Here is a 27,899-nt window from a genome sequence, read left to right on the forward strand (position 1 = left end):
AGGTCCGAAAGTCAAACGAAGGTAGGATTCTGCACTGGAACACAGAACCTTGTCCGCCGTTAATCGGAGGACTCAGCCCTTGTGGACTTCTACTTAATTTGGAAGCTCTCTCAAGAACACACTGCATTATGTAGCATATGGACTTATAAACACACTTTATGAATCCTTTTATAGCAGTAATTGAACACAATTTTTCTTATTTCCCCTTTGTACGGTATGATATGCAGACAGCATGTCCATCTCTGTGAAATCTTTTGCATAGCAGCTGTCAAAAAATAATTTCACATCTCAGTATTCCTAATTATGTACTACTTTTCTTAAAAGAGAGCTCCCTGAACTATACAAGCATTAAGTCCCACACTATAGAAACAGTATATTAAATCTTTAGCCTCCTTCTGTTCACACCTGTATTATCAGTACAAAATAAAATAGGAACTTAGAACTGATCACCTTCCTGTTCATTTCTACACTTGCATGTAGTCAGGTTACACAACCTGAAAATGTCCCAATGAGATGAGTGTACTAAAGAACATCCTTATTATATAACAGGATATCTAGATTTTCATAGTATTTATACATATTTATGCTATTTACCTCTTCACTACCCTGGTTCCACCTATTTACTACTTACAAGCCATAGTTTTAAAGCTTTCGCCAAATCAACATGCCTTCTTCAGTTTCGATTTAATTTTATTGGCTATCATTAACTGTTTGCCTACTTAACGCATGCACTTCACTTAAAAGTGTACTTTATTGGTTATAAATATTGCTATACATTTAATTTTAATCACTGCACCAGTTTTAAAACGAATTTTTTCAGTCCCTTATTGGTTGGATGACATCGCCAACTCGATGGACATGAGTCTGAGCAGGCTCCGGGAGGTGGTGATGGACAGGGAAGCCTGGCATGCTGCAGTCCATGGGCTCACAGAGTCAGATACAACTGAGCAACTCAACTATAGGGCCCGTTACAAGTGGACTAATACACTTCATCACAACCAATGATGTGACATTCCTCACTTAACCAGTGCCCTTCAAATGAACATTTTGTTTCCCATTTTTTAAAGTATTTCAGCATAGGCTTCCTTGATGCCCTCTCCTGTTCCTAAATATGGCAGAACTGCTTACCTCTGAACTGCTACCTGAGGATATGTAAAGCTCCGTTTTACTCAAAAGAATGTATTTGTAGGGCTCCTTCTTAACAACACTGTATAATCTAAAGTATACTGTGCTTAGAAAATACCTTAGGATGAGTGATAGACACATAAAAAATATAGGACATGTGCTGAAAAAAAAGGGGAGTGACGGTGGTGGGAACAGTCAATATTCAGTTTGAAGCCATACTTTATTTTTAATGTAGCTAGAAATATCCAGTAACTATGTATTTTTAAGCAGAAAAAAATTCCTTTACTTTTCCTTTTTATAGCATCATTGGCACAAGAAAAGGACATTTCTGGTGTAGAAATGATGTTATGATGTTGAGTTCCTAATGAAAGGAGTACGTACTTTATATTAACTTAGAAATCTAAAAGCACAGGATACATTTTCAGGAAAATAATTTTACTTTTACCCACTTATGTTAGAACATACTTAGGTAATGTATAAATCAAATAAAAAATCCAGCAGTAGCTGGTCCTGAGGTACTCACAGCACACATTGGAGATTTTGAGAATGGAGAACACACGTTAACAAAAAGAGCATCAGCAAGCTCAAATTCAGGTTTATACACTGAGTATTTCTAAAGGGTTTAAAACGCATGCTCAATCAGCAGTTTTTTCTCACTTCATTGATGCATTTCTATTTGCTTGTATACAGCAAAGGGTGAGAACCTGAATTAACTTATGATTTCAGAAATGTGTTCCATGGAGTTTACTTCACTGCTCCCACCGATTCCTCAAATAAGCAAAGTATAGGGGGTCTCATCCCTTGAAATTTCTGTTAAACACTGGCACTTTACATTGAAAGATAGTAAGCAGAAACCCAGCAATTCCTGTTACAGTGCTTGGACTTAAGTCTCATTTAATGTAAGAATTGGATGTACGACAGAAAATCATTTTCTTTATCCTTGGAAGAGAGGGAAGGACAGTAAAGAGAGTTGCAGTATTTAAAAACTGAATAGAACAATGAATCTTTCACAATGCTGACAACTTCACAATGAAGAATCATCATGAATCTCATTAATTCTTCAGTGATTAGGAAGTGAAGTTTCCCTCTCTGTGTATCAATTAATTCAAACTTCTCCAAAGATTAATACTACAAGATAAACTCAAACTGCACTAGGTATTACCTAAGTAGGAGGCCAAACATCAAAGGGAATCCCTTCTTCCAAGGTCCTTTGATATGTTACGATTTCACCAAAGAGAAAATCTAACACTTAAATATGAAATCTCTTTGCCAAGTAAGAAACTGAAGCTATTATGGGTATTACCCTACATTGTCACTGTATTAAATATTAAACCCAGCGTTAAATATGCCTGTATAATTATGCTATGAATGATGATAGCAGTGATATTCGTGAAAAAGGACCATCTTTTTAGCCCAAGAAGAGTAGGAGGAAAAAACTGTGAAAACGAGCAGAAAAAGCGGACAAAGAACTGGGCATTTTCTGATGTGAAAAGGACATTTTTAAACACAGAAATACAGAAAGGAAAACATTCCCTTATTTCCCCTATGTGGAAATACGAAACAATTTATTTTAGGTATGAGACAAGAACAGAGCTAAGTAATCCAATTTTACTGCAGCATTATAAAAACCATCCCTTCACCACAGTGTAAGATTTAACTGCATGTGCACAAGGGGACATGTGATATAAAATGTAGTAAGACAGCTGCTGCCCTGCCAAGTACTTCCAGTCCCTCCCCAGGTCCTACTGCAATACTGGTGGTCCCAAGAGTTCCAGAAGCAAATCATTTAAGATAGTAACAACAAAGCAATTAAAAAGACAAATCAAAATGCCTCAGTAACCATATGTCCAATTCAAACTTTATCTATTTAAATGCTCTATTTGCCTCCCACTAACAAATCTTTATTTCACTCAAACTTGTAACAATAAATCTTCCACACTGATGTATCTGACTTGCCTAATTAATTCAAAGGAAAAAATAAAAATCATTAGTAAAGAAAAATGTAGGGGTTAATACACCTTTTTAATTTTAAATATTTTTAAGGTTTAAAAATTGCTTAAAGTTTTAAATTTCTAGTAGGAAAACATTATCTGAATGAATACCCTAATGGCAAACCGCTGTAAAATGTTTTCAGCTGCATTTGGGGCAAAGGGGTAGGGATTATCTTCAAAGCACCCCAGCTTTCTTCATGAGAAGGTCAGAGGTACACTGGTTTGTATTATTGCAACATCCATTAGATGATCTAAGTTGCTTTTCCTCCAGCAGGGCTTTACGTCAGAAGGGCATTATGCTTGACCCCCAAATTTGGCCGACAATTTACTGATGAGATTCATAACCTTTGGGTTGCTCTGATATTTTGACATATTTGCCGGGTTCTGGGCCACATCCTGGAAGGCCACCATAACTTCTGGATCCTGCAAAGAAAGGTATATGTAGTATTAAAAAAATATTCTATGGGTCATCAATTTTTTATCCTAAATCCTATCTCTTAGACCTATAGTTCTGATATACAGCGGAAACCGACACAGCACTGAAAGCAGTCATCCTCCAGTCTTCCTCATGGCTAAATCAACTCAGATTTGCACAAGCCCCTGAAGCATAAATATTATTAATGAGCACTTCAAAGTCAAACTCAACTATGTCACTCAAGACAATTGAAAAAAAAGGTATACAATTTTGATAGAAAAGGACAACTGGATATAATTACCAACTATTGCAGAGTATTCCCTATAGACAGCTTTTTAAAAACTTAAACTACTCATTCTGAAAAACAGAAAATGAATGTCACGACTACATAATTCAGCTCAGTAAAATATGGCTATCAGAGTAACTTTAATATGTTCCCACACAGAATTAAGAAAGAAATGCTTTAATGATATAAAGTTCAACTTTGTTCGTCCAAGTCTTACCTGCATGGCTGCAAGGACCTCTGGATCACTAAGAATTTCATTGAGGCCAGGCATTCCCGGCATTCCAGGCATTCCCCCTGCCATTCCAGGCATTCCTCCAGGAAAATTACCAGGCATTCCCCCAGGAAAGCCGCCTGCAAGAATAAATGAGAGATCTGTATAGACACCAACCATATTCCCAAGTAGTCTGAGAGCATATTATTTCCTTCTGATAAAACACATGTGCATGCACAAAGAACAAGGGTGCTGCTGAATACTAAATAGTCTGAACATTCAAACCGGATGATACAAGACGTAATTTTTATCATCACATTTCCTCTTTAAAAATAAGGCTGTAAATACTTTTTCCCTAGTAACAAAATATAGAGAAAGCTAATAGTCCCTTGGAATTATAAAATTAAAAAGTCTAATGTTGATATTGGAGAAGGAAATTGGCAACCCACTCCGGTATTCGCATGGGAAATCTGATGGACAGAGGAGCCTGGTGGGCTGTAGTCCATGAAGTCGCAAAGTGACAGAACACACACCAATGTTGACATATGGCAGAAACTGATACAATATTGTAAAGCAATCATCCGCCAATTAAAAATAAGTATTTTTTTAAAAAGAATAAAATTAAAAAGTGTAATAAGTCATCTTCTCAGTCTTTAATATTATTCATCTGTTTCAATTTAAAGTTAATTCGTGTTTTTTTCTTCTTAAAAGCAATATTCTTCTAAGCAGTTATTCCTTCAAGAACTACCCTAAATACATGTTATAAAAAGTTGTGGATTTTTAGAAGTTCCCTGGTGATCTAGTGGTTAGAATTTGATGTTTTCATTGCCGTGGCCTGGGTTCAATCCCTGGTCAGGGAACTGAGATCCTTTAAGCCACACAACATGGCCAAAATTTAAGGGGAAAAAAAAAAGCCTATGGATTTTTAAATCTTCACCCAAATTGCATCAAAATTTCTGAAAGTGAAAAAAAAGTTCTAACAAAAACCAATCTAATTCTAGTATATTTTTAGATTATAAACTCAAATTTTTCTACTCCATTTTTCACTACCATAAATCTTTACATTCACTGGAGATATTCTAAAATCACAATTAACACACTATAATAATATAGGGACATCCTAGAGAGAAATACAGGTAACATTAACATATTCTATGGATCAAGTCATTTTAAGTAAAGCTACTCTAAAGAAGAAATATATACAACAAAGTGATTTCCATCTGTCTCAACAATTCAAACACGCCCATAAATAACTAACAATCACAGATAAGGAGACCTAATCAGATAAGGAGACCTGAAAACAACTTCTAGCTTCCTATGCTGCTGTGACTTAACTAGTCTCCACAAAAATTATTGACCCAAGGCAACAACGGTGAGCCAGTCTGCTTGTCAAATCTATGTAATAAAGCCCATCATACAAAAAATTATCTCAAGTGCTAGCCCACATTAGTGGTCATTTTCTAAAATAAGGAACCTGATATGAGGTATTAACCTATAAACAAAAAGTAAGCCATGAGCTAAAATTTATTTTTTTGCTTTTGCTCCAAGTCATCCCCACCCCTTTTCAGTTGCCGGCACATGACCTTTCACAACAGCAGCAACCTTTTCTAGCCTCTGATCACGTAAATTCCAAGTAGAGAGGTGGTGCGTAGCTGCCTCTATAACCCTTCACAAGAAAGCTAGTTACTTGGAAGCTGCCGATTCCCCATTACAATGACAAACTCAAAAAAAAAAAAAACTCTTCATCTTTACATAAACGTCACACTGCCTCAATTCAGAAAGTATCCAAAAATATACTGAGTACCTTTTAACAGCTCTTCTACCTGTATTGCAGAGGCCTCTGCTGGTGGCTCAGACAGTAAAGAAGCTAAAGAACCTGCCTGCAATGTAGGAGACCCAGGTTTGATCCCTGGGTCGGGAAGATCCCCTTGAGAAGGGAATGGCAACCCACTCCAATACTCTTGCCTGGAGAATCCTATGAACAGAAGGAGCCTGGCGGGCTTCAGTCCATGGGGTCGCAAAGAGTTGGACACCACTGAGTGACTAACACTTTCACTGCTACTATTCAAGGCTTGCAGGAAAATAATACACTGTACTTCCAATAACAAAATTTTACCAAGAATGAAACCTTCCCAGGGACTAATGGTACTAAATACAATACACACATCTGAGCCCCAAAATGAATAATCCCCAATTATCTACAATATTAGGAATTTTAATTTTTCTTTCAAAATACCTGGAAAAGAGCCATACTGAGATCCTGATTGTCTTCTGGCTTCTTCCTCCTTTAATATGAAAAGGAAATAAATTACATAGTAAGAAGTCTGCTGTCCATGCCTACCTTATCCATACAAACCATGAAAAAACTGTAAAATAAACTAGCTAGAGGAGGTACAAGAATGACAAGTTTCAAAAGGCAGTACTGGGCTAAAGACAACATCCCATTCCTCAAAAAACCAATTTTCAATTGGATTCTCAATGAGGAAGTTATTACTTTTGGTGGGCTTCCCAGGTGGAAGCTAGGGGTAAAGAACCCGCCTGCCAATGCAGTAGACATAAGAGCAGGTTCAAACTCTGGGTCGGAAGATCCCCTGGAGGAGGGCACGGCAACCCACTCCAGTATTCTTGCCTGAAGAATCCCATGGACAGAGGAGCCTGGCAGGCTACAGTAGTCCACAGGGTCTCAGAGAGTCGGACATGACTGAAGCAACCTAGCATAACTTTTGGTAATGATTTTAAGTAGTATTTTTGACTTGGAACTAAAACTAAGAAATAGTGAGTCAATTTTAAATAGCTATGAATTCACTACTAAAACAGAAGGTATCATAAAACTCAAAGTATCAAAAAACAAAGCAAATAACACTGCCAACTTTTAAATTAATTACCTGGCCAGGAAGAAGTATTGATTTTAGGAGAACACAAGCCAGGATATAAATTGGTGCTATAAAAACTCACTTAAGAACTTGAAGACTAAGCAATGAAGGGAAGGAAAACCTCCTTTTAAGTAGTATCACTATCCTATAGAACTGCAGCCAGCTCTTTTTATTTTAAAAAGGCCAGGAATTAGAATGATATCCAAAAAAGTCTATCTACCATCTCTCTCTTTAATGGTTTAGGTACAGAAATTTTACCCTCTGGGCTCTCTCATGTTCTTCCCGAGCCTTCTTAACCCTTTCTATTCTTTCTTTGATCTCACGCTCTTCACGTTTTCGCTCATACTTTCTCCGATGTTCAGCAATTTTCTGGGCCTAGGAAAGAAACAGTCACAGAAAAATGTCTTCTCTGAAAATGGAATAAGGTCAACACAAATCAATGGTTTTGTTAAAGTATTATTTTTCTTTGGGGAAAGAGTAAACTTAACACACAGTTCTGAAAAATTAGGTTTATCTTACAGAAAAAGACCTAACTCAGGCACAAGGAGATGGTGGATAAATTTTGGATTAATGAGGCCACCATTAAAGGGTGTGAAGAGGCAACCATGTTTGGGCAGCTACAGTTCACGTGCAGGCAGCAGATCTTCTTAGAGCTACCATGACCAAGCAGGGAGACTTAGAACCTCAGTGATGAGGTGAGTGGGCTTCCCTGGCAGCTCAGCTGGTAAAGAATCTGCCCGCAACGTAGGAGACCCCAGCTCGATTCCTGGATCAGGAAGATCCCCTGGAGAAGGGACAGGATACCAACTCCAGTATTCTTGGGCTTCCCTGGCAGCTCAGATGGTCAAGAATCCAATGCAGGGGACCTGGGTTCGAATCCTGGGCTGGGAAGATTCCCTGGAGGAGGACATGGCAACCCACTCCAGTATGCTTGCCTTGAGAATTCCCATGGAGGGAGGAGCCTGGCGGGCTACAGTCCACAGGGTCTAAAAATTTTGAGTAGGACACGACTGAGTGACTAAGCACAGCAGAGGCTTATCAACTGTGACCCAGAGAAAAGAGGCTGGGATTTGAAGTTAGAGGAGTGTTAAAAATTTCAAACAATTAACTAGTGCAAAGATGATAAACAGATGTCAGATTGCATGACAATTCTTGCCCGATACATGCCATGGGAAGGCAGAGACTGGGAACACATATAGCAGTTATTTCCCACAGTTTAATTATACTTAAGTTTTCCTCATCAATCAAATGAAGGGGCAAGGAAGAGAAGTATGTTAGTTTTAACTATAAGGATCAGCCAGGCACTAGTACACAGTACATGTCAAATACTTGGAATCTAGCATTTATTCATAGAATAGAAATGTAAGATTCATATTCAACTGTTACTTTAGCTTCTTCATGATTATTTAAAAACTTTGTGTTCTAGAATATTTCACTCAGTAACCTTGTTAATTTAGCCCTGTTACAAAAACAAAGAAAATCAAATCATCTGACAGATTAAATTTAATAAAACTTCCACAGTCTTTGAGAGTAAATTCTTCAGAATGGAATTTCACACAAAAGGAAAGATTTGCCATATAGATACACTAAGTTATTTTAACTAACAATTTTAGACAGAAATACAGACAGACCAGACTCAATCTTGGGTCACATTTTCTAGATTTTCTGTTTTCTCCTTTGCTATAAAGTTGATGCCCCCTTTACCATTTCTAACTTTCTGGTTATATCTTTGCAGGCCTGCAGAGCTTGCTGTAAATAACTGCATGAGAAATTAAAGCATGAAAACTCAATGATAGTTCCTGAATTCAACACAAATTTAAGTGATTACAGATTGTAACTTCTAATGGTCGTTTCTTTGCATCTGCAGTAAATTTACTGCCCAGGGTTAAGTAACAGAGCCAAGGAGTATCACCGTAATGACTTTCCCTTCCTTTACTTTAACATACCCTTGGTTGAACTTCCTTCAGCATTGCACTAGCATCTTCATCATAATCCAGCTTACAGGCAAGGGCAAGATCATGGGCAGCTTCTTCCCAATGGCCCAGAAGTCTGAAACAGATTTAAAGTCATTTTTGGAGGCCTTTATCCATATTCATTTATGTAGCACAGTGTCTTTCTTATAAAAATAGGACTGTAACAGAAGAGGTTTAAGTTAGATAATGAACTAATTTAATTATTACATTTCCACTCTATAAAAATTTAGTATGAGTTTATTTCCTCTATGGTAACTGGGAAGCTGTTTTACTAAAAACCGTTTAAAAACTTAAAAACATTTCTTTTTAATTCAGAATATATTTTAAAAAATTATGTAGAGCCACAACTTTCAACTCATCAAAAACAGAATTAAGGGGTGTGGGGTGGCTCTGGGGCTAGGGATGGCGGTGGTAGCCGTTGTAGCGGCTCCGGAACCAGCAGGAGCCGCCCAGGGAGCGCCGTTAAGATGGGCTGGCTCCCAAGCCAGTGGGGAGGACACTGCTTCTTATTACAGCTGCTCAGAAGCGCCACTGGAAGCTCAGATGTGGGCGCTCCAGCCAACAGCACAGAGGGGTGCAAGGCAGTCACAAAGCCGCCCCTTCTGACGCCCCAAGGAGTAAGCCGACCCTTTCCAGGATCCAGAACACCACAAAGCAGTATGAAATCTGTTCATGAGAGGAGTCAGGAATGCCTTCCACCAAAAAAAGAGACCTCCCCGTGACCAACAAGGATATGGGGAGAACCACCAGCTGCTCAACTAACCACACACCCTCCAGTGATGCCTCTGAATGGTCCCCAAGGATTGTGGTGGCCGGGCAGAGCCAGGCAGGAGCCAGAGTCAGCCTGGGGGGCAATGGAGCCGAGGCCATCACTGGTCTGACAGTGGACCAGTATGGCATGCTGTATAAGGTGGCTATGCCACCTGCCACCTTCTCCCCAACTGGCCTCCCATCTGTGGTGAACATGAGCCCTTGCTTCTCAAAAACAAAGAAACAAAAAACAGTTAACATGTGTATTTAACATGCTACCTTCTATATGCAGTAAGAAACAATACATGTGTACACATTTTATTTAAAATAGAAGATTAATAAGAAACTAAAGTTTGGTGAGTGAGTGAATGATGTCGCTCAGTTGTGTCCGACTCTTTGCAACCCCATGGACAGTAGCCCACCAGGCTCCTCCGTCCATGGGATTCTCCAAATGGAGTAGAGGATAGCAATGGAAATGAGACTTCTCTGGGTATACCTATTAACTCAGTTTTGACTCTTAAACATGCAAGTGTTTCACATACTCAAATAAGAAAGGACAGAAATAAAGCAAGCCCTAACCCTGAACACAAACAGAAATAAAAAGAGGCTACTTGTTTATCACATTGACAACATTAACCATGCAGGAAAAATTTATGCAAGTAATTTTTAAAATAGTATTTTGACTATATCTTAAGTGAGACAGAAGTATTCTAAGGATAAGAAAAAACTACCAAAACAAAAAAACAACCCCCCACTTAGAGGGTGTATTATTTCTTAAGGCACGATTCTAGGAGAATACTGTCAAAAAATACAAAAGGGAAAACATTTAATGCTGAATTTTAATTGAAAATGTCAGTATATACTCAAAATTTTTAAACTTTTCACCCCAAGAACATTATATAGGTTAACTGAAATGACAGTGATGATATCCTGGAAACAATAAACATACCTAGTGGCCAAACTTCAGTTTTCCACAAAATAGTCCCACTAAAACAAACCATGATTTCCTGAAGAAATGGTCTATTCCAAGTCAAAGTACAGAATGAGTTCTTGTACCAGAAGACAAAGAAATGCTCAAAGACAAATGGGGTCTTCAAGACAATCCACAGCAATGCATGACCTTTCGTATACCCACAGAGCATTAATAACAATTTTCCAATCTTTTACCTGTATCTTTAACATTGTCTTCATAATCATTAGAGCTACTTTACTGAGTCACCTAATACAACAGGTCCCAAGCATGCTCACCTCCAGCTGCATCCCCCTTGAAGCACAGACCTTTTCCAAGCCAGTAAGACGTAAACAGCACAGGGCATTTCACCCCAAACCACAAAGACTTATCCACATATTAAACTTTGCTTTCAGGTCTGATTACTAATCTGGGTGAAATTCATTTATTTTCCCCTTTATCTGATAGTTCATGTTACCGAGCAGTGATTGAAGTAGTTTCAAGTTGCTGTATTCCTTCTTCCATAATATATTGGTTGTTTAATGTTAAGTTACAGTGACAAAGTCTTAAAATAAGAGAAAGTTTGTAAGACACTGATATAAAGTTACTCTCTTTTCTTAGAGATAACTTTGAGAAAAATCCTTGGCTACATGTGGCCAAAGATGTTAACACTGATATTCACTGAATGGAAGAAGTGAAAAGAATTCTTATTTTCTTACTTGTTCCGTATGACATAGTCTCTCAGTTTTACATATTAAGCATGTACCTACCACGTTAGGTTTCTTTTTTTTTTAATAAAAAGAAGGTATATTAAAATACCAGATTTTAAATTTAAAGAGCTCTGAAAATAACTAGGTTCCACTATTTACCTGTGCGCTTTCCCTCGCCACTTGTATGGCTGAGCTGAATCAGGATTTATTTCAATAGCTCTGTCACAGTCTCGGATGGCAGCATTTGGCTTCTGTAATTTGATGAAGACACTAAAAAACAAGTTTGGTATTAAAAAGTATTCATTTCAAACAATAACATCTTTAGGATTGCCATAGAAGCAATTCTATCTAAACAAATAAGCAGAAATTAGCTCTTTTATTTAGATTTCTCACCTGGCTCTCTTGGCATACAGAATAGCCAAACGAGGATTTAGCTTAATGGCATCTGTGAACAAGTCAATGGCTTTCTGTAGTTCACCTAAAGTGAAACAAGTTTATTGAGAAATAGTGGATAAAAAATATTAACTGTTTATCTCTTTTATTAGCCTTTCACATTCCCCTTTTAGTCCAGTAGAAGACTAGTTTCTAAATTAATACACAAAAGTAGCTCTTCAAAGCAAATCTTTACTAGACCTATACTGTAAGTCACCCAAGACAAGAGATAATTTTGGGGAACACAACCCCCCTTAAAAATATCAGAATACCACACTCTTGGTAAGACTTACTGACTTTTTAAATTAAGATAAAATCAAAGGCTAAGGCAATTTTATTCCATTAATTAATTTTCTTCTATCCATTAAAAGGATAAAATTAAACTTATAAAAAAGTACCCATACTACATTCATGAGGCTGATATAGAAATTAAAAAAAAAAACTAAACATATCAGAGACCAATAAACTATACATAGCAGAGATGGTTCACAAGCCAAAAAAAAAAAAAGGGGGGGGTGGACTAGAACTGACGAGAGACCATACCCGTATTTTAAATTCATTTTCAATATCCCATTCTCATAATTGCTTCTTTTGTTTATTAGTACCTTCAGTAAAGTCAGTTAATAAATAAACATAATACACAGGAAACCAGTGAGACAAAACAAACAGTTTTAAAGTAAAGGCCACAATTCACTATGAAAAATCTTTACCCAGTTAACTCAAGTGTTAAGGACCTTAACAGAACTCATGAAACAATGCAGAAAAATGTTCTGTCTTATCAGTTACTCCTACAGATGTCTATTAGAAATTAGGTCTGGATGTCTAACAAGCAATTCACATCTACCACATTCAAAATGAAACTCTTAATTCCTACCCCATCTCCAAATCTATTCCCCTACCCTACATTCTCAACTAAACACTTTTTATATATATAATAGAATAACAAAAGTAAATGTATTAGAGACAAAGATTTTGACTTTATAAACTAAATGGCTCCTTCGTTCAGTCTAGTTTAGAGGTCAGCAACATTTTCTAGAAAGGGCCATTTAATAATTTTCAGGCTTTGCAGACTAACAATCTAACTATTCAACTCTGCAGTTTTAGTGGGAAAGCAGCCTCCAACAAAACATAAATGGGTGTGGCTCTGTTCCACCAACTCTATAAAAACATGAGGTTGCAGTGTGGAAACTGCTGATCTACCCTCAAGCCCCAATTCTTGCAGTTATTCTTGACTGCACAATCTGAAACCAAAACTCCTTGTGTCTCTACTTTTAAAATGTATCTAGAATCTAACCACTCCTCATTCTGCTAGGTAAACAGAAATCCTAGGGGGCAGGGCAATTAAGAAAAGATTATTGTGGAAAAGGAATGGTCAGGAAGAGAAGTGGCTGGGACAAATTGCTGGGTACAAATTAAAAGCTGAAATAGGTGAAGAAGACCTTTATACAGAAGCAGTAAAGCACAAGTAAAGGAACAGTGAAGGAAAGTGAGAATGGAAGATTAATATTCAAAAAGAGAACAAGGCTGGGACGGCAAATATGGGATCTGACTCTAGCAGCTCTAATGCTATAATTATCTTCAAAATGTATGCAAAAGTTAATTGCAGGTTACAAGCAAAGGAGTGTGTAACAATAAAAACAAGTTATAAGTACAAATAACCTAGGAACAGTGAACAAAAAGCAACAGAGACATTTCAGGTAGACAACCGATTAAGGTAACCGCAATAGTATAAAGGAACCTGAATAACAGTCAGTACTGAACTCATTCTAGGGCCTTCCCTGATGGCGTGGAAACCATTTTAAAATAAAACTTTAGTCATCTAAGACGATGGATGAAGTCCAAATGCACAACAGCATTATACAAGAGCATCTATTCAGCAATGGCATTGTGACACTACACCACAGTTCTGAAGGGGTCTGCTCAGTACCCAATTAATAATTTGTTGTTATACATTTTAAGTAATTAAACAATATACTTAATACTATCAGCACTCTCCCATTCTGATAGGATTTTCTGAAGAGGTTCTAACATGCAGAGACTAGAACAAGACTGTTATGTCAATGGACAGTATTTGTCAAGGGTTTTACTATGTAAAAAGTTGAGGCTCACTGATCTAATACCCTTTGGGGTGAAGTCGTCCACCTTTTAAAGGCCTCTTGTCAGGGGAAAAAACACTATAGTCAGGAAAGCACAGTCTTGGAGTGACAATCAGGATCTGTCTACACTCTGAGGCAAGATAATGATACTTGAGTGCTCATTTCAGCTTCTCTATCAATGGGCAAGAGCTGAGTGGAGAACAGGACACCTTCTTCTCCAGCACAAAATACTCAAAAAATTTAAATTCCCTTTCACTTTCCCATTATTAACAGTTACTGTAGCAGAAAATTAGAGAAGAGAATATTCAGACTACTACAGAAATATAGCAAAGAGAAAAAAAAAAAAAAACACTCACCATCATTTAGGGCATCAATGGCAGCCACTTTTTTATCATTTGCCTGATCCATCATCTCCTCAGTTATCTAGGGGGAAATTGAAGATCAACTCAGTAGAAAAGCAAAGAGAAAGAGGAAACAATTTGGATTTTCTTAAGGGTGTAGTAATCACAACTCCCATTTTCATTCATTCGACTCTGGTCTTCAGGGAATAAAGAGGATAATTATGAAATAATTAGTAAGAAATTATACAGGATACATTTTAATCTTTCATACTAAACAATAAATTTCACTCCCTATACTCTGCCCTAGACATGATTTTTGCTTCCCTCCATCCCGATTAGAGCAGGTTTTTCCCACCCTAGTTTTTTTCAAATCTTTTCTAGTTATTCACAAGTATAGGCATAGCTTTTTTTAAATTGTACTTTGCAAAAAAACATTACACCTTTTACAAACTGAGGGTTTTTGGCAACCCTAGGAGTCTACAGGGGGTATTTTTCCAACAGCACTTGCTCACTTTGTGCTGTATTTGCTATGGTGATCTGTGATGTTATTACTATGACTTGCTGAAGCCTCAGATGGCCAATTTTTTTTAGCAATGAAGTACTTTAAATTAAGGTATGCACATTTTTAGAGACATAATGCTATGGCACACTTAACAGACTACAGTATAGTGTCAAGAAAACTTCTTATATGCACAAAAAAATTTGTGTGACTCACTTTATCCTAAGGGTCTGAAACCTAACTCACAATATCTTGGAGGCATGCCTGTACTATAAAACCCAGTCTCCTAACAAGTGAAAAAGTTAGTTCCTAAGAGGCTTGAATCTTCACAAGAAAAACGTCTCATTCTTTTGGTCCAATAACCATCCATGAGCACCTATACTAGACAGAACAAGACACTGTACAAGATGTTGACACTACAAAGATTAGCAAATGTCCTACAAGAAGCAATTTAACAAACAAAAATCCACTCTATCACCATCACTATAAAATATGCTGGCTAATTCATTAAGAAAATGATTTGACAGATTTAAAAACTGGAAGGAAAATACCAAGCTGTCTTTATACCTATTGCTATGACAATTCAATGAAGTTCTCAGAAACAAAAGCTACATAAAATATAAACCCAGAGTGCTTCCACATCTGTAAAAGTCAACTCTAAAATACAATAGAAGAGGATACCATTCTAAGAGCACACCAGACTTTCAAGGGAGGGGAAGGGGTGAGAGATAAAATTCTGTTAAAGGACACAGATAAACACTATGCTCATGAAAAATCTATTGACTACATCAATCTAACCCCAAGTTACTCAATAAATTAAAAGCAATTCCAACAAAAATTCATACAAGTTTTGGACAAACTAAAAAACCCTTTTAAAAAGAACAAAGGAAAACACGCTTGTCAGATAGTAAGGTATCCTGCCCAGCCAGGATAATTTGCAAGATGACTTCAGTTTATGGCAATATAGTACACATGATACTCTGAACAAGTCTAAAGCACACCTTTCAAAAGCCATCTATGACCTAAGAATGTAGAAATCCTCAAAGAACAAGATTAAACGAAGACATGAAATTCAGCCAGGTGCCAGGCACTCCATTTGCTTTTAACACTGTGGAAGGTACCAAACCTGGTGACCTTGCAATTCTGTTTTTGAAGATAGTGCAGGACACATGAACCAAAGTCTAGATTCAGGTGACAGAATGAATGCTGCCTGCTCAGACAGCCTCCAGAACCAATCGGGAACCCCAAACGCCTATTCCAAACATAAACCTGTGCAAAGAGGGAGGGCTGTGCAGTGAGGCGAAAAAGAAATCTCCACTGAAAATTCATAACCACAGTCACATTACTTGTGTAGTTGAACATGCAAGGAAAAAACCATGAAAATTTAAAATGGCCCTTGAGTCAGTAGCACCAAATCAGAGTGTTGATGGAAGCAAACATATCCCTCTCCGGAGAAACACACCTTCTATTTAGGCCTCAAAAACTTTCCATAAAACATCCACACACACAGTCTCTCTCTAGCACGTGAACTACAATAAACAAAGTACCTCAATGAGCAAGAATCAGGAAAAATAACAGGAGAATAAGACCAGCAAAACAATGTGATAAAAAATTTAATGTGTTTTGAGACTATTTAGGCAAGATCTGAAAATGAGTAAGGAGCAAGACACTTATAAATAACCAAGTCGTCTTTAAAATAAAAATCAAAGCAAAAATATCAAAATGAAAAACAAGCATTCAAATTCCAACTTGATAGAACAGCTGATTAGACAAAGAAAGTATAGATAATTCATCAGTGTTAAAGAGATGGAACTTAATGATGAAAAGGTCTAATGTGTCTAACTACGGCTCCTGAGTGATAGCAGAATGGGAAAGAAGCCATTTTTGAAAGAGATACTAGCTGTAAATACTTCAGAGCTTAAAAAAAAAGTTAACCACCCTAGGATTTAAGATGCCTAGTAAATCCCAAGTAGGATAAATACAAAGTATTATAAACCTAGACACACTGAGATGAACACCACCATTTTACAAAGTAAGTATGGCAATGTTGAAATATGACAATATTAAGTAGTGATGAGGGCCTGAACCAATCTATTAAGCTATGATTAGTATATTACAGCGTTTCTCAAGCTCCATTTCATTATCAACCCCCAAAAAAGCTTACTAGGCATTTTCCCCTTACTTCTTACCTCCTCCATTTTAATTGTGCAGACATACTCCATACATGTTAATGTGTTATGATCTTTGGAATACTACTAACCACTGTAACACCTAAAGGTTTTTTTCAAGATCCATCTCCTAAGAATCAATTTTCACCACCTTGAGATTAATATAGTGTGCTGTGACAAAATCATTTTAGAAAACAACTGGTACTAGATATCCCATTAACAGGCAATTTCACTTGTAGAAATGTGAGGTGAACTCTATGGTTTCAAGAGCAGTTCAACCAGATGTGAAACTGAAACAGGTTAACAGAAAACAAGCATTTTGTTAGAGTATGATAAAAAATACAGGGAGTTTTCCCAAATATTTTAAGTAACAAATGCTTTCCTAGATGCCTTAAGTCAGAGTAAGATTTAACATGCCCTTTTCCTAGGAGAAACACATCATAAGATAACTGCAACCGGTAAGCTTTCACAGTCCTGACAGCAAATAGAAAACAAGCCATTGACTTTACCTCTACATTTTCATCTCCCATTTCTTGAGGTGCATCAGTGTCTGGTTCAATCACACCTTCATTGTCAATTTCTGTCAAAGTTAAGAAAATGCCAATAAGAGCTGTGCTATCCAATATAGTAGCCACTGGCCACAGGAGGCTATTAAAAACTAATTAACCTTGGCTTGTGTAACTGATGAACTGAAACATTTTACTCTAGGTTAACTTAAATATTTTACTTTGTTAGTTTTATTTAAAGTGATATACTAAAATATTTTCTTGTAAAACACAATCCTATTGTTTTGGTAAGATTACATTTCATTTTAACAGGCACATAATGTAAGGTTATGTTATAACATTGTAGTAGGTACCCTGCCAAGAGCAGAGTCACTAGTCCTTGTACGTATTACACACAGACACACCACTGCTTTAGTCAATTGCAACAAACCGAATCAATGCAAATACTCTGTTCTACATACCAAGACATTTACTTTTTTTTTTTTTAATTTTACGCAGATAGCGCAAGTTACTGTAAATCGTGGTAAAATATTTTTTTTTTTTACCATTTTCTGTCTGAAAACAGAACGGATAAATTTTAAACTAAAAGTATACTACTGACAGGGTTTCCCAGGTGGCACTTGTGGTAAAGAGCCCGCCTGCCAATGCAGGAGACAAAAGAGATTTGGATTCAATCTCTGGGTAAGAAAGACCCCCTAGAGAAGGGCATGGCAACCCACTCCAGTATCCTTGCCTGGAGAATCCCATGGACAGAGGACCCTGGAGGGCTACAGTCATAAAGGGTCAGATACAACTGAAGTGACTTAGCACAGCACATACTACTGATACAGTATTAGGAAACATATTTAGCAAAGTGAATTTGATAAAAGCAGTTTCCTCTAAACAGTCAAAAAAGAATGAAATTAAAGTTAGCTACCTGAAATCAGAATTCACATCCAACAAAAAAAATTTTAATTAATTTTTAACAGGAACTGAGCTTGTGTGTGTGTGCACTCAGTTGTGTCTGATTCTCTGCCCACCAGGCTTCTCTGTCCATGGAATTCTCCAGTCAAGAATACTGGAGTGGGTTGCCATTTCCTCTTCCAGGGGATCTTCCCGACCCAGGGACTGAACTGAACTCTCATCTTCTTCACTGCAGGCAGATTCTTTACCTGCTGAGCCCCCAGCTTAGTTCAAGCACAAAATGCTTAATTTTGTAGGAATTATTATAGTCATGGTAATTTTCATAAAACTGTAAGACTAAAAAATATTTTACAGTAAGTAAAAGATCTGATTAAGCCCACAAACAACAAGCTCTTTCCAACATACCAAAGATCAAGAACCAATTCGAAATTTTAAAAATTTTAAGTATTTTTTTTTAGCTTTTAGATAGGTTCTATGAATTAAGAGACTATCCAATTAATAACTAGGGTATATATTTATAGTCTCAAAGGACCTCCTAATTTATGAAGAAATTTATCAGTCTGCAGTCTGAAAAAACAACCAAATAAAACCCCAGGCCCATGACACATCAATTCTTCTAAACTGAACTAATATTACTAACATAGATGCAGATACTAAAGGAAAACAATTTTTTGGTACCTGATTCAGTTATTTGAAAACTTTTACACACATCTAGAAAAACCTGGGTATGTGACCCAACTTTTTCTACAAAAAAATTTTTTTTTTTTTTTTACAAATTTCATGAAGTCTGAATACTGATCAAGTATTTCCAACAAAAATATAACATCTGCATTGAGATATACTTTAAATACTTAAATACTCTGAATTTGAAGACCTAGTATGAAAAATGGAAAAACAGCTCATTAATAATTTTTCCACACTGATCACATGTCGAAATGCTAATAACATTTTACATATTAGTCTAAATCCATTATTTGAATTAATTTCAACTGTTTTTAATTTTTAAAATGTGGCTACTAGAAGAAAACTTCAAGTTTCATATGTAGTTCATGCTATACTACTATTAGCACTGACTAGTATCTAGTACAAAAAATCAACACGGGATCATATTATAGTGATCATATTATATTATCAAATACACACTAACTACCGTCTCCTCACCTAGATCACTTTCCTCACTTGACGGTTCGTCTGTCTTTACGTTTTCCTCCGCCTTCTTACTATCTGTTTTTTCTTCCTAGCAAAGGGAAGGTAAACAATGCTATCAGCATTTAATAACACACCCAATACATATTCTATTAATTTATACATTTATATATATACTATTCACATGCATTACATTTCAGTTGTTAATGTTCTTTCTTGTTGTGTTTGGTACACTACTTTTAGTTTTCTATTTTTATTGCTCTTTTTAAGTTAAGTATAGGTCCACTCCCTTATCCAAACCATTTAGACAATGAGTTTTAGAATTTTAAAAATGTTAAGATTTTAGGAAGCTAATAAAGTGGATATACCACATATTATGCCTTACCAGGCACTACAGTCCACAACTCCCCATAATCAAACACATTATTACTTTTGCAAAATAAAGTTTTTAGCAGAGATACATATTAAAAACAATTTTATCTTCATACATATTTATCATATGGCAAAACAGCCTACCTAGGGCTCAGAATCTACCAAACCTGACAAATGACTCACCTAAAAAAAGAATTAACTATTTCTGGAGCTTTTACTTCTCTCATTTCACCCTTCAAAGATAACGTTAAATAATAAAACAGCAAATTTTCTTATCAATTTAAGACAGCTAACGAGAAAATTCTGAGGGGAGAAAACCTTCTAGACACAGAGGCACAAAATAAGAGAAAAAGAATTCTGGAGAGAGCACTCTTCCCCCACCCTCATCTCTAAACTTTAGCTACTAGTAACCTCTCCAAGCAACCTCCCTACTGTACACACCTTTTTGGCAAATATGCTAAAGCAACACCCTGAATCACACTCAGAAATATCCCTCAGGTAGTAGGCAGAAAAAATAGAGTGCAACAAATTTGGGCTGTTTTTCCATTTACTTTCCAAATATTAATAAAGTACCTACAAAAATACTATACTACGTGCTAAAAAATGATGATAATTATGAATGAGAATTCCCCAGAGGCCCAAAGGTTAGGATTCACTGCAGTGCCAGGTTTCATCCTCAGTGGGGAAGTAAGATCCAGCAAGACATGCGGCATTGCCCTCCCCCACCCCAAATGATGAAGACTACAAATGCATACAATTACAGAGCTTACCACCTACAGCTCATGCATGTAACATGCATCCAGCATTTATTCTCACTTATTTTACAACACAGTGAATATTCAACCCCACATTCTAAGTATCAAATCAGATTACAGAGATTTGACTGCAAAATAGAAATTTTACCAAGATATTTCCAAGTGATTTCTTGGAGAAATCAGGGGTGGTAATTTGAGGGCAGCAGGTGAAAAACATTCCTAAGAAACCTTATAGTACTTTATCACTAAACATACAAATGAAATTCATAACTTACCTTGGTATTTTCTTCCAATTTAGTTTTATGAGCAGCAGGTGGTATTTTACCCCCCATGCTTGAGGAAGATGAAAAAAAAATATATTTAGAAAACTAAAATTAAATGTGCACCTTTCCCATTCTATTTAATGTGATAGTTATCAAAAAGAATCTTCAATTACTCAGTATCTTTGATAGTGATAATGAAAAATGGCTCCTGTGTACCAATTACTGAATCATTACACAATCCAAAACACTAAGCATGCATTTCAGCAGAGTGAAGGGATTTAATGATAAGGAACAAGCATACAAACAGGACAAAATTCTTTAAAAATAACTTTTCAAAAGAACATAATAATCAAATATGAGTTCTTTTCAGTTAAATTTTAATGAAGACACTAGAATTCTTAAACTAAGTCAGTTTCAAAATGCAGCATTCCAGAATGTATTTAGGATGACATCCAAACACAGTCCTAACAGTTTAATTCATGTTAAAATCTTGGGAGAGTATGGCAAAAAGCACTGCAATATTGTAAAGTAACTGGCCTCCAATTAAAATTAAAAAAAAAAAAAAAAACAACAACCTTGGAAGGTAACAGTCCTGCCAAGGAATGCAGTAAACAAAATCTAACCCTAAGGAAAGATCAGACAAACCCAAATTGAGGTAAGTTCTATAAAACAACTGGCTCATAATATTAAAAATTGCCAAGGTCATGAAAATCAGTAGGACTGAAGTACTATCTCAGAACAAAGAGACATGACGACAAAGCGCAACATGTAATTCTGCAGACTAGATAATATTAATGCATCAGTTTCCTGAGCTGATGACTGCACTGCAAAGGACAGACCTTGTTTGTAGAAAACACACACTAAATGGCACTGGGGACAGTGTTGGAAATAGTTCAGGAAAAACGTTCTTCATACTACACTTGCATTCTGTTTGCAAGCTAGAAACAGTTTCCAAAAAATTTAAAACTTGGGAGGAAAACCCAAGAGGGTTTATTCATAAACTAGATTTAGAATTTCTCACACTCCAAATTCTAGTTAACTACTGGAAGGTAACACCAATTTATAGGTACACAAGTTTTATTTTATGCTTCCAAGATTGAAAACAAGCTAATTCCCTGTCAAAATTGCAAACTGGACTTTGTCAATACAGGCGTTTACGTAGGACTAGTGCAGAGACCTTCTCATGTGGAATCACAGACTTCAGTCATAATTCTCTTACTTTAGTAACATTCAGTCTACTTTGCTATAGTTACTGACAGACATGTACAAAAAACTGGGTGCTATATTCTAAATTCACTGACAGTACAAATGCATTCGGTTCACTTCATTTAAAATATTTGCTGAAACAAAGGTTTACTATATAGCACAGAGAACTATTGGAAAAGGAAATGGCAACCCACTCCAGTATTCGTGCCTGGAGAATCCCATGGACAGAGGAGCCTGAAGGGCTACAGTCCATGAGGTCATGAAGAGTCAGACACGACCAAGCAACTAACACATAATGGAAAATAATTTTAAAATATATGTATAACTGAATCACCTTGCTGCGCACCTGAAACTGTATTTCAATAAAATATATATATTAAAAAAAAAAAAAAGTATTTGCTGAAGAGCAACGGTCCATGTATTGTGCTGGAGAACAGAATACAAAGATACTCCCTTTTATCTTAAATTTCCATAAAATTAAAGGATAAAAAGCACCTACAAGATAGAATGTAGACCGAGTTGTCAAATAGGAGAAAACAGCATCAGAAAACACTTCTGCCTCTAGAGAAACAAAAATATTCCAAAACATATTTCTGGGAAAGAATGTAGCCTCCCCAATTTCCACTAGCTACCAAGCCAAAATTTTTTCTTCATATTTCTTTGTCCAGTATATTAAACTTATAAATTCTTAAAACTAAATGAAGTTTAAAGGTATAAATAATGGTAGAAATTATGGCAAATAAGCAAAGAGACTGTCTAAGCCCCGGTATCCATGACTAATTTAGTACTGGAGTGGAGGAAAACCTGAAATGGAAACCTAAAGTGGCATTAGGTTTAGGAATATTCTTAGACCTTCCAAGTCTCCACATTCAGCCCAATCTACTATTAACCTTGGACTGCTTTAAGAAGGCTGATATGAAGGCAGAAAAGAGAGGAATTAAAACACTTCAGAGACCACAACCATTTAAGTTTAAATTTAGATGGAAACAAATAACAAAAGCTTGTAGGTTAGTACCTCAACTTAAACGTTCAGAATCAGATGTGTTCAGAATCAGAAAAAAGACCCTTCGTTCCACACTTAAGCCAACAATTTAGTCTACCAAAAGAAAAATATAAAAAGAACCAGAAAGAAAAACTGGAATTACCTATGGGAAACATTAAAGTAAGACACAAGGTTATTATTTTTTTTTTAAACGACACCTGAGAGTATTTTTCAGACCTTAAATCATAATTCTCTTACACAGCGACCAGCTCTCCGGGATAAGTTACAACAATGTTCTCAGATACGCTTTAACTTTTCTTCAGGGTCCTCTCTACCCCTCTAGTGGTGGCACAAACCATGTATCCACTGGGTATACCGTTCACTCTTGATGCCAGTGATTTCTTTCTGCAGTATAGGTCCCCTTTTCCTGCAATTTTAAGAACTTGGACTAATTGTAGGCTCATTCCTCTCAAGAATGGATAATAAGAGGAAAGCACACAAATACCTTAAGTGACATTTTTGGATCAAGTTATGCAATAAACAACTAAAATCTAGATCTCAGTTTCTAGTCCTGAAAATCTAACTGCAACTCTTATGGGCTTTTTTCTGTCAAAAAGGAGAATTTGCAGAATAGTATTCTTAACTGTTAACAATTGTTACTAAACTACTACAGTAACTAACTGTAAGTGTGCTCAGAATTTTACATAAATATCAGGAGCAGAAATCTTACAGTAGCGAGAAAACTGGTATGCGTAAACAAGGACTGAGAAACTGAAAGAGAAAAAAAAAAAGACTATCCCACCACAAACAACGTTGATGGATTTGAACTGAAATCTCTTCTTTACAACAAGCTCATTGGAAGAATTAGTCTTTCAAATGTTGGCTCATCATTGGTGCATCTTTCCCTATAAAAATCTTACTGAAGAAAACAGATCAATGTTTAGGGTAGTACCTTTTAAGGGTCTCGTTTCTTTGTACTGTCGCTACGTATCACCGTGAGATGCGATTTTGTATGTCATCTCTTTCAAATTCCTCACCAGAGGTATTGATTTTAAAAAATCATCTCGGGGAAGGGTTCCCTTTCTTCCTTAAGTTCCCCTCCAAAACGCAGAATACTAACCTCTAAATATCAAAAAGAGTTTCTGTGTTTATTCATTTGTATTACTCAATAGATTGTTCTCATACTGTTTCATAGCTAGCATCTGGCACAATGCCTGTTCAATTAATTTCACGCTCGTAGCGACGTACTCTGGAGTTACAGATAACAAGAACAGACGCTGTTAACAAGCGGGTTCTTAAAAAATCATTTTTCTTTCAGTGTTTGAAGTGATGGAACTGCCACTACCAAAGGACAAGAAGTGATTCACAAAATAACTCTACGCACTTAGAATCGTAATCGCATAGTTATCACTTGTACGTAACTTATTAACCACACCAATTTTTAAGAGCATAGTGCGTGTAAGACTTGCTTTGTGTTACTGCGACCTCAACAGGACACCAGAGACGGCAAGAAAAACAACTCCACGCTAAAGAGCCGTCTTGCGGCCCTCCCCCTTCCCCGCCTCACGTCTACAGTGTCCAGGTCCCCGCAACACTCTGCATCTCCGTATTTCGACGAAGACACACCCCTGGCCACCTCAGGGTGCAGGGAACCCAGCTCTGCCATTTCTTTCCGCGCCTCTGAACCATCTAAGCGTCCCGATCCTCCATTAGCCCCTCGAGGTGGCCTCCAGGGAACGAGCCCCGCCGCCGAGCTCCCCGCTCCTCCGCCCCGCGCCAGCTCGGGGCCCAGCACCCGCTCCGACCGTCCCTCTTCCCTCCCCGCAACGGTCCTCAGGCCCGGGTCTCACCTCTCCACCCACTCCCTCAGGAAGCGCATTTCCTCGGTGTGCAGAACGCTCGGGTCCTGCTTACACATTTTCACGAAGGCTCGAAGCTCGCTCACTTTGCGGGGGTCCATAGTTAAGCAGTGGCGGGAGGCGGCGGGCGCGGCGAGGGCGGCGGCCCGATTCCAGGCCCGGGCGCTACTTCAGCGTGACCGCGTAAAGGGGGCGGCTGCCGCGAGGCAGAACAGACTAGAACCTCCCCGGCCGCTGGCTCCGCCCACCCAACGGTCTCGTGACCCCGGGTCCTTCGCCTGTTCATTCCTACTCCCTCTGCCGCTGCCCTGCGCACTGCTCAGAATCTTCTAGAAGCGTGGCTGTTCCTGCTGTTGCCTGCCTCTCCATACACTCTTTCTTATATTAACTCTAGAACCGGTGCTCTAGAGGGATCATCCTCCCATCCGGTGCTTTCAAGGAGGCGGAAGCTGTTAGCCTCTGTGGGGAGTCATTTAGAATAGAATAGTCTCTTGAGTGTGACCATTAAATAGAACATGATGCCATGACGCCACCAAGATGGCCCTCCGGTCGGAGCGTCCCTCCCAAATCCGGGCGTGACGTAAACATACTGCGCCGCTGTGGGAGGAAAGCCCGGCGAGCGGCGCCGGCCGGAAGGGGAGGGGCGCCTGGCCAGGTTTCCTGGCGACGCAGCCCTGCTGGCGACCGGTTCTCCGGCAGGTTTCCTCGTTTCCTTCCTGACGCCTGAGCGTGGCAGTTATGCGTTGGCTATTCTCTGCAACTAGGCTTGTTCCCGCGGTAGCAAGCGCCCGCAGCCTCTCAGGTTAGACTTAACCTCCCGCAGTGTCCCCTCCGGAGCTTGCTCTGCGAAGCCTGAGGCGCGCCAAGCGGGATCCAAGTTGGTCTCAGGCGACCCCTGCTCCGGCGGACCCTTCTACCGGGACTTCCACGCCCAAACCCTCTGTGCACTCCTCAAATTTCTTCTCTTCCTCCTACTGCCCCTGACAAAGGGTGGGCCCGGTGTTCTCTGTACCGTTGAGGTATTCTGGGAGTTGAAATGCATGCAGAGAGAAAAGTGTGTGCTGTCTTCCCCGAGGGGCTAAGTCTTGCGGACTCAAGAAACTTGTGTCAGTTATCACACTTGTTCTGGTGACAAGGTGTCTCGCATCAGGTAGCTCTTGTTAGGATAACCTAGTAAGTTTAGGATAACTTAAAATCGTATTTTCGTGTTTTCAAAGAGTTGACGTGAGAGCTGGCTCTCACGAAATGGACGTGAAACGTTAAGTTTAATAATACAAATCCTTTGAGTAGTTCCTCTTGGAAGAGGTAATATTTGGAAATACTCCTGAGGCTTTTTATGTCTGAAAGTTTTGCTTGTAAAGGCAAGGTAGAGTATTCTGGGAATATGGGGGGGGGGGGGAGGATATTTTTACGGTGTATTGTATCGTGAGGAATTAATGCAATAAACATGAAAACTTGATCAGTGAAGGTTGAATCATCTGCCTTTCAGGCAGATCTGCCATTGAATCATATTTTAGTTTTTTGAGGCGATAGATGAATAATGTGTGCATCAGAGCATGTGGTCTGTGACACCAAAACCGTGTCTTGGCATTTATTTATTGTGTTGCTAAACTTGAATTTGGACTTCCCTGGTGGCTCAGACGGTAAAGCGTCTGTCTACAATGCGGGAGACCGGGGTTCGATCCTTGGGTCGGGAAGATCCCCTGGCGAAGGAAATGGCAATCTACTCCGGTACTATTGCCTGGAAAATCCCATGGACAGAGGAGCCTGGTAGGCTACAGTGCATGGGGCCACAAAGAGTCGGACACGACTGAGCGACTTCACTTTCATACTTGAATTTATTGATAGTGGGATGGTAATTATAGCAAGACTTACTCCTAACTCTAAAATATGAAAATAAAAAGTAATAATTGTCCAGTGCACAGAACTTGCTCTTTGCTTCTAATAGCTAGGCTGCAGAAATCTGTCCCAAGATCATCGAGAGTAGGTGAATAGATAGGCTGTTAGTCAGTCTTGAACACAAAGGCCATAGCTTATGATTTAGAGCTGGAACCACTGATTTACTTGTGACTTCTCTTTTTTTGTATTTGTTGAGGCTTTGTGTGAAACCTGATTAATCAAGGTTTAGGACAAGGTACTGAATTACACCAGGGCTTCCAAGGTGGCTCAGCTGGTAAAGAATCCACCTGCAATGCAGGAGACCTGGGTTCAAAACCTAGGTTGGGAAGATCCCCTGGAAAAGGGAAAGGCCGGCCACCCACTCCAGTATTCTGGCCTGGAGAATTCCATGGAATGTATAGTACATGGGGTCGCAAAGAGTTGAGCACTACTGAGTGTAGTTTAAGTTTTTAGTTTACTGGATTATGCACACTAAGATCTTTGAAAAATGTGTTTATCATTCTTCATTTTGCCTCAGTAGAATAAATAAATTTAACTACCTCTTCTATTAATATCATAATATACATATATAGGGGAATTCCCTCAGTGTAGAATCTGCCTGCAGTTCAGGAGACCTGGGTTCAATCCCCAGGTCGGGAAGATCCCCTGGAGAAGGAAATGGCAACCCACTCCAGGATTCTTGGCCTGGAAAATCCGATGGCCAGAGGAGCCTGGTGGGCTGCAGTCCATGGGGTCTTAAGACCATGGGGTCTCAGTTGACTTAGTGACTAAACCACCACCATACATATATAGGCTTTCTGAATGAATGATCTCATCGGATCTTCACAAGTCCAGTAAGTTAGAGCAAATAGTTTACTGATAGGGAACTGAAACTAACACAGTATCACAAGTAGCAAATCAGGAATGTTTTGTGATTTGCCATATAGTCCTTTTCCTGTTATACTTGTGCTAGGTCTTACTCTAGCTTAGTAGAGTTCTTTGGGAACTTTTTATTGAGCCAGAATAACTTGAGTCAATAACTTTTGAGTTAAGGAGTCATTCTGGACGAATCTCCACTTGCCTAGAGTTACAGTCTAGTCAGATGATAGAGAAGCAACAAATGAGAATATAGCAAAGGATGGTGATTAGAGTCTTGACTCAAGTAACATGGAAGCTCAAGAAAGGCAATATTGTCAAGTGGCCAAGTTGT

The 27,899-nt window shown here is 38.1% G+C and overlaps 2 protein-coding genes across 3 annotated transcripts in view; one reads left to right on the top strand and one right to left on the bottom strand.

The window, feature by feature from the left end:
* Window positions 1-1,326: 1,326 nt before the first annotated feature.
* ST13 (ST13 Hsp70 interacting protein) lies at window positions 1,327-25,386 on the bottom strand. The gene is made up of 12 exons (XM_061418623.1): window positions 24,803-25,386; window positions 20,777-20,834; window positions 19,390-19,465; window positions 17,329-17,399; window positions 14,168-14,234; window positions 11,677-11,761; window positions 11,443-11,553; window positions 8,848-8,950; window positions 7,160-7,276; window positions 6,265-6,313; window positions 4,035-4,168; window positions 1,327-3,539 (listed from the first exon to the last, which is right to left on the bottom strand). Exons 1-12 carry the CDS (start codon window positions 24,910-24,912, stop codon window positions 3,411-3,413), a joined length of 1,110 nt encoding a protein of 369 aa, XP_061274607.1. The 5' UTR covers window positions 24,913-25,386; the 3' UTR covers window positions 1,327-3,410.
* Window positions 25,387-25,450: 64 nt separating this feature from the next.
* XPNPEP3 (X-prolyl aminopeptidase 3) overlaps window positions 25,451-27,899 on the top strand; it is a 44,055-nt gene continuing 41,606 nt past the window's right edge. For both annotated transcript variants that reach the window (XM_061418620.1, XM_061418621.1), the window contains exon 1: window positions 25,451-25,613. In XM_061418620.1, the coding sequence (XP_061274604.1) occupies window positions 25,550-25,613 (64 nt within the window). In that variant the 5' untranslated portion in view covers window positions 25,451-25,549. The remainder of the gene's footprint in view (window positions 25,614-27,899) is intronic.

Source organism: Bos javanicus, chromosome 5, assembly GCF_032452875.1.
Source record: "Bos javanicus breed banteng chromosome 5, ARS-OSU_banteng_1.0, whole genome shotgun sequence".
NCBI lineage: Eukaryota > Metazoa > Chordata > Mammalia > Artiodactyla > Bovidae > Bos > Bos javanicus.